The sequence below is a fragment of the Salvelinus fontinalis genome, chromosome 1 (assembly GCF_029448725.1).
Source record: "Salvelinus fontinalis isolate EN_2023a chromosome 1, ASM2944872v1, whole genome shotgun sequence".
NCBI classification, from domain to species: Eukaryota; Metazoa; Chordata; class Actinopteri; order Salmoniformes; family Salmonidae; genus Salvelinus; species Salvelinus fontinalis.
In genome coordinates this window covers 43,484,755-43,492,651 of record NC_074665.1, presented here as the reverse complement: position 1 = coordinate 43,492,651, position 7,897 = coordinate 43,484,755, and the positions used below count along the sequence as shown (strand labels likewise).

The window sequence follows — 7,897 nt, the reverse complement described above, 5'->3', positions numbered from 1 at the left end:
TTCCAACAGGACAAGGACCCTACGCACACAGCCAAGACAATGCAGGAGTGGCTTCGGTATAAGTCTCTGAATGTCCTTGAGTGGCCCAGCCACTATTTTCCAATGAACCCCATTGAAAAATACAGCATTTGTTTTCCATCAGTTGCAATCAGCGGTGGACACAATAATTGCTGCTACAGTGCCTTGCAAAAGTATTTATCCCCCTTGGCGTTTTTCCTATTTTGTTGCATTACAACCTATAATTTAAACAGATTTTTATTTGGATTTCATGTAATGGACATACACAAAATAGTCCAAATTGGTGAAGTGAAAAAAATAACTTGTTTAATTATTATTTTTTTATGTAAAAGTGGTGCGTGCATATCTATTCACCCCCTTTGCTATGAAGCCCCTAAATAAGATCTGGTGCAACCAATTACCTTCAGAAGTCACATAATTAGTTAAATAAAGTCCACTTGCGTGCAATCTAAGTGTCACATGATCTCAGTATATATACACCTGTTCTGAAAGGCCCCAGAGTCTGCAACGCCACTAAGCAAGGGGCACCATGAAGACCAAGGAGCTCTCCAAACAGGTCAGGGACAAAGTTGTGGAGAAGTACAGATCAGGGTTGGGTTATAATTTTTTTTCCCAAACTCTGAACATTCAATGGAGCACCATTAAATCCATTATTAACAAATTGAAAGAATATGGCACCACAACAAACCTGCCAAGAGAGGGCCACCCACCAAAACTCACGGAACAGTCAAGGAGGGCATTAATCAGAGAGGCAACAATGAGACCCAAGATAACCCTGAAGGAGCTGCAAAGCCCTAGGAGTATCTGTCCATAGGACCACTTTAAGCCGTACACTCCACAGAGCTTGGCTTTACGGAAGAGTGACCAGAAATAAGCCATTGGTTAAAGAAAAAAATAAGCAAACACGTTTGGTGTTCGCCAAAAGGCATGTGGGAGTCTCCCCAAACATATGGAAGAAGGTACTCTGGTTTGTGGAGACAAATGTTTTGGCCATCAAGGAAAACGCTATGTCTGGCGCAAACCCAACACTTCTCATCAAAGAACACCATCCCCACAGTGAAACATTTAAATGTCTTGGAATGGCCTAGTCAAAGCCCAGACCTCAATCCAATTGAGAATCTGTGGTATGACTTAAAGATTGCGGTACACCAGCGGAACCCATCCAACTTGAAGGAGCTGGAGCAGTTTTGCCTTGAAGAATGGACAAAAATCCAAGTGGCTAGATGTGCCAAGCTTATAGAGACATACCCCAAGAGACTTGCAGCTGTAATTTCTGCAAAAGGCTACTCTACAAAGTATTGACTTTTTGGGGGTGAATAGTTATGCACGCTCAAGTTTTCTGTTTTGTTGTCTTATTTCTTGTTTGTTTCACAATAAAAAATATGTTGCATCTTCAAAGTGGTAGGCATGTTGAATAAATCAAATGATACAAACCCCCCCAAAATCTATTTTAATTCCAGGTTGTACGGCAACAAAATAGGACAAATGCCAAGGGGGGTGAATACTTTCTCAAGGCACTGTATAGTCTACATTCAAATGCCATGGCTAAAGTGTGTGCATTGAAAAAAATAAGAATATATTTAATAGGGAGATCATAGAGATCATATAGATCATATGATTCATACATCTAACCCTATCTAGAACCTTAAAGGGTTCTTCGGCTGTCCCCATAGAAGAACACTTTGAATAACCCTTTTTGGTTTCAGGTAGACATAAACCATTGAAAAACACTACATCCACATGACAGTTATGCTACGTTGTGTCTTTCTTGAGGTTGCATGGTCACAACACACTGTCAATGAACAGAAAGCAGTACGTTAGTCTACAACTTCTACAATTAACAAGCTCAATCAAATTGGGCAAACCATATAGATCACAAACCCGGGACCGACATTGAGCGCACTTTTCTCCCTCACTGACTCTTGCAATAATCCAAAATTGGGCTCATTTCCCCCTTTCAGTTGGCTAATGAACACACCCTGGCTTTACTGATTTTTGTTTTGCTGGATTTATGGCCTGCCTTTATACATGAATGACTAACGGTACCGTGATGAAGAGGCATGCAAAATCTCTCAAATTCACATGTCTGAATTTGGATAATTGCATCATGGCCATGCAGGTCTTGTTCAGTTATGATATGTTGTTTGGCTACGTAATAGTTAGTTATAGGCCCTATTGACATTGGGCTTTTAGTGCTAGCCCTGGTCCTATGAATTTACCAGCTAATCTTAATATCATCCACTTGGATGAGTCCGATTGTCCGATCAATAGCCTACTAAAATGTTCTTTATCGTAATAATGATATATTTCTCTTAAGAACAATGTTTTTTTTATTTGTAATGATATATTTATTGTAATAATATTTTATTGTAATAAATATAAATATACAATATTTTATTGTAACAAATCCCACAAGTATCCGACACTGTATGCTCCCAGCTACTATCCAATCAAATTAACATTGACATTATTACACCCCTGTCAAGTGACAATTGGCTTAAAAAGCCAAACGCAACACAATGTCTGCCAATACATTTCCAGCAATATCGCCCCTGTCTGTGTGGTGTGCTATCTATCCTTTCGCGTAGCCAGTTAGATGTTAGACAGAAAGACCCCCTGGCGGAACTACATAACGATTATTTGTATCAGTCAGTACACCGCAGGAAGTGGGGGTGCTGAGGGTGCTGCAGCATCCTCTGAAAAATCTGAATAAAAAAAAGAGTATGCCTATTTGAAAAGATCAAAGAAAAAAATAGTAGGCCGGGACATGTTTATTTTTTTTTAAGTAGAAAATGCTGGAGAACCCTGCTCTAGACCATTATTCTACTTACATTTGCTCTCCACTAGAAAGCGGCAAAGTCTCTCTTTCACACTGTCTGTTCCTATCTGTTGTCAGACCAGTGTTGATGATCCTCAGTCATCCATGTAACTGTACCACGAACAACATACAAATATCTCAAAGCTAGACGCAGTAAACTTTACAAAGGACGTAACTGAAATAGAAACCTCCCAAAATGAGCCCATTATGATGTAAGTATTAAAAACAGCAAAAGATCATCATAGGCTGCTTATGTACTCGACATAAGGGCATCGTAGCAGGTTGTGAAAGGTTACGTCTTGTCAACTTTAATGGGTATGTGTATTCTGATGGTGCGCTAATATGGATAGGGTAAATGTAAGAGCTGTGCAGTGTGACAATCAGAGAAAAAGTAAACAAATCACCCATACAAATTAACAGCTTTTATTTTAGCGTTTATTTCATCAGATGACACTGTCTGACACGACCAGATGACGTGAACTCGATTTTAATAACGATTTACTTTGACAAGAAAACTATGACGGTAATTGGCCTCGCTAAATGGTGCATTTGTTAAAATATAGAAAATGCCAACAAATGTAAAAAAAAAAGAAAAAAAAAAGACATAGCCTATTTGTTGATATTTACATTATAGTATATACAGTCATATCGGTATACACACGATACTGACATAATAAATAACTGATTAATTGATCAAAGTGTTCATCAAGGCTTTGGGGCTTGACAGGTCCAACTTGTAGTGTCAGGGTGGTAGACAAACTCCTTCCTGGAGAAACAAAGAAAAATGTGGTCAGAATCTGTCTAACATCATGCCCTAAATGATATAGATTATGGGTTTTATTAGTACTGTATGACTATTGATGTCACGATTTAGATAGACCTCTGCTGCACAGGAGGCTACTGCACAGGAGGCTACTGCACAGGAGGCTACTGCACAGGAGGCTACTGAGGGGAGAACAGTTCATAACAATGTCTGGAACGAAGCAAATGGATTGGCATCAAACATCGTGAAACCATGTGTTTGGTGCCCATCCTCCCCAATTAAGGTACCAGCAACCTCCTGTGCTCTGCTGTCATTCTTAAGTCTCATTGTATACTCACTCGCTCCATTTGGGCTCAACAGCGCCACGACACAGTAGGCCTTCATCACATGGGCAGATCTGGTTGATGCTGAACGCCAGGCCGCCGTCGGGAACGAAGCAGCTCTCATCTCGCAACAGACGCCGCTTACACAACTGCTCACCGTGATGACGGGCACAGCACATAGACTCGCCGCAGTCCCTGTCTACTTTACACCTAGCACCTAGACAAGACAGAGACAAAAGTGAATCATTTCATGGAAGTGAATAATAATTAAATTAACGAATTAGGTAATGAATGAATGAATTATACAAATCACTACTTTTATCAATTAGTCAGTAAACAAACATCCTGTCACCCTGTGGTCATCATGAAACATTTCTCTCTTGTATTATTATTTTAAATGTAGACAGCACTCAGTATATAAAAAAACGTTGTGCTACTTTTTTTGCTATCACCATGAGGTACATTTACTTCAATAAACTGTACTGTGTTCACCACAAATGTTCAAGTGAGTCCAATGCCCTTGTCACTTAGCCTACCCTCTTGTCCCTCAGAAATGCGATGGTGGCACTTCCCAAACATGCAGCTGAGTCCTCGGACACACTGGGCATCCCTCCTGCAGTACTGGCCCTCCCCACGGAGAGGAAAACACAGGCCAAAGTGACGGTCACAGGAGAAGCTTCGACCACAGGCGCGGTCATGGTCACACACACCCTGAAAAACAGAGCAAGAGCTTCGAAACTGTGATAATGACACACACCCACAAGCAAAGCATTGCATTCACATCTGGTATAACATATACTCTCTTGAAACAAATGTAAAAAATAAATGGTAGTTGTCATGTTTTATGGGAAATGAAGTGAAAATAAATGGTGTTATTAAAGACTGCGCGAGATGCCGTTGCAGTGAGCAGCACCGCAGCTATTGAGATGAGCAGGATGCAAGACCGCTCTCACTCAATCACGCAGAGTAACTGCGCATGTGCGCTTCACGCTGATAAAACGTGTTAGTATTGGGAGCAAAACAGCGGAGAAGTTTAGCCTCAGGCTTCAACGCGCTTAGATGTTACGGAAATTGACCCGATATCGTGTTTACTTCATGCACGCAACTTCATTGTGCTGAGTTTTACATATAAGTTTGCTTAACTGGATTTGAGCTAGTTGAAACCAATGAAGAAAACCAAGAAAGGAAACCAAGGAAGATCAACGATGATACACTGAGAACCATCTAAGTAAATAAACCATTCGCAGTGTTGCTGCCCATTTACTGCTGCTGTGATTGAGAGCTATTATCAGTCGAAGATTGGTGCTCTAAGGTCCTATTTTTTTCTACCACTTACAGCACAATACAAACAGAGAAAGCTACTGGAATAGAGTAGCGTCTTCACTAACATGCTAATGTGCCATTTACAACTCTAGAGTATTGACAATGGTTCAGCTACTACTGAATACATCCAGCCTTTATGCTTGACTAAGCTACTTCCTGAATCTTGATATGTGTGTGTTTTTTAGCTGGACAACAGACAGAGAAAATGTATCGTTGACTTTTAGCAAATTGCATTCTTCGACCAGATTGACCATGTGAAACTGCTACAAAAGCAGATACAAGTGTGTCAATTCAAGCTCAGGTAAAATAGCAAGAGATTACCACTTCAGCAAATTCAGAAACATTTCAGAACTCCTTCAATTAGGACAAAACCTGTTAAAGCAAACAAGATGCTTTCAAACACATACAAATGATGATCTGGGTCTTACCGTGGATCCTTTGGTGTTGACTGGAGGGGTGCTGTCCGTGAGAGCCATGGGTCCTTTCTTGGGGGGACTGTGGGGCATGTTGAGCACCCAGGCCCAGATACGGCCCTGGGCCAAGGGCATACACAGCCAGAGAGACAGGAGCCACAGAATCCTGGTTGACATCATCTCCACAAAACATGCAATTAGGTAGAAAAAGAGAGACTGATAAGAGGAAGAGAGAAAAAAAGGAGTTTGTCCGAATGGAGCTGAAGAAGTATTGAGACAGAGAGTGAAGAGAGTTTCCAAAACGGAAGGTCTCAGCCAGTATAGATGTCCTGTGTGTACAGTCTAGGCAGGAGTGTTTGATATCAACCTCCTCTTGTGCCCCATGGCTTATAAAGGCCCCGGAGAACCCTCTCCCCCCCCCCCCCCCCCCCTGCTATGCTGTTTGTTCAAGCCACAATGTGGGAGGAGACAATTAGTGGTTAATGGCTTAACTAAATTGACGGAGACACCCCCTACGACCAGAAAATGATGGCAGAATTATCAGCTGCGAAGGCAGAAAGGGGGAGAGTAGGGGTGTTGGTCCAGGGGTGGGGTAATGGGCTTGATGGATTGACAACATTGACAACAGGGGCCACACAATGGAGCAAGACAGGCACCTTCAAGGCTTATCTCACTCAGACAAACAAGGTGGGGAGTGTGAAGACAAAAGCAGACAGAAACGACATGTCACAGATTCATGGCCTGGGTCGTTGAGTGGCAGCCCCACAGGGCCAACGTAGTTGACCCTAGCTAGTGGCCCTCTGTGCTGGACAAGGGCCCCACGCTGGGAGTAATTTGCTTCAGTGCACACTGCAGACGTCCCCCAGATCTCATTAAACGTAATTATCATCAGGGAGGGGGAATACAAACTCTGGCGGGACGGCTCGCTTTCTCAAGCTGCCATTTAATAGATTTTGTTCCTTTTGTGTCTTCCTCCTAACTTTTTACACATTTCCAGAGTGAGGACACTAATCATACTAATTTGGTTATTGTATATGTTCAAACTTCAAAACAATATTGTTGATTCAAATTATCCCCCTCAAATAAGCAACTGACAAACAAAGATTAAAAAAGAGGTCTCCTGGTGAAGACCAAAGAGTAGAGATGTTGTGTTACAAAAGGACACGGTTTTGGGCATGACAGAGGCAAAACTCTCAAGTGTAATAACCACAAATGTCAAAATCATCAAAAATATTTTCTAATACTTGTTTCGTTTCAATAGCTCAACCAAGCACACCTTAAAATACTTCCAGGTATTTGACATAAAAAAATATTTCACCCAGATCTGATAAAAACATTTTTTTTGTAGCACAGGAGAGCCATGACAATGAAGTGTGACATATTTGATTCACCATCTCTTAGCAATTCTGGGCAGCTAAAGATGTTGTGTGTCCAACCTTAAGCCCTCTGTTTGGAAAAAGTCTGACATTTAATATATGTGTATTTTGAATTTATAAAAGTCTTTTCTTTGTCTGTTTACAACCTTTTTCCCCCTATCTTACAGATTCCCTTTCTTGACTTTTGATGCAGCGATCTTCAGACCAAAGTAGGTCTAATTTACAATGTGCTTTGCAGCATGGATACCTGGAGTGAGTTGCTGTCTGTTTCTTCAACATCTGGACTTTTTTTGAGTCATGTCTTTTTAGTTTTTTTCAGTTTTACGCTAGGGCCCAACTCTGGTTACCTAAGCTAATAGATGCAGATGTTGCTGACTATATTATCTGCTCTGTGGGTGACAGTATCAATCTATGTGTTACTCACATATCTGTCACAACCTTAATTACGTATTTGGACAGACTGGAATACAGAGTTTGGCAAAAACTTGACTATAACATGATGACTATACTCAATATTTATTATACCCTTTACAGCATAGAGCGGAGATTTTTCCTTTCACCCTGACTCCCCTTACTCTCCCTGTCCCGCTCTTTCTTTCCCCACCCTCTTGTCTTTCCCCATCATTCCATCTTCTCGAGACAGTGCAGTCGATCTCGCCTCATCTGTTCTGGTTTTGGAGGTGGCAGTTAATGAGGGACACTCAGCATGCCTTTGTTTGTCCATTTAGCACTAAATGGATAACATCACTAAATCCCCAGCCGTTGGTGCACCAGAGCTTACTGCCTGGCCCCAGAGGCACGGGAGGAGCCTTTATGTGGAGCTCTAACTCCCACCTCATTTAGGGAGTCAATTATACTGAACA

At 41.5% G+C, this 7,897-nt stretch overlaps 1 protein-coding gene across 1 annotated transcript; it reads right to left on the bottom strand.

The window, feature by feature from the left end:
- Window positions 1–3,243: 3,243 nt before the first annotated feature.
- On the bottom strand, window positions 3,244–6,014 carry LOC129853607 (dickkopf-related protein 3-like). Its single transcript, XM_055919856.1, has 4 exons — window positions 5,674–6,014; window positions 4,459–4,633; window positions 3,938–4,139; window positions 3,244–3,602 (listed from the first exon to the last, which is right to left on the bottom strand). Exons 1-4 carry the CDS (start codon window positions 5,836–5,838, stop codon window positions 3,542–3,544), a joined length of 603 nt encoding a protein of 200 aa, XP_055775831.1. The 5' UTR covers window positions 5,839–6,014; the 3' UTR covers window positions 3,244–3,541.
- Window positions 6,015–7,897: the final 1,883 nt, after the last annotated feature.

Excerpts from the sequence above, each read along its gene's own strand:
- LOC129853607 (XM_055919856.1), bottom strand. The coding sequence starts at position 5,838 with ATGATGTCAACCAGGATTCTGTGGCTCCTGTCTCTCTGGCTGTGTATG. Across the intron at positions 4,634-5,673 it reads TCAACACCAAAGGATCCACG|GGTGTGTGTGACCATGACCG; the intron begins GTAAGACCCAGA and ends TCTGTTTTTCAG. Across the intron at positions 3,603-3,937 it reads GTTGAGCCCAAATGGAGCGA|GAAGGAGTTTGTCTACCACC; the intron begins GTGAGTATACAA and ends TTGTTTCTCCAG.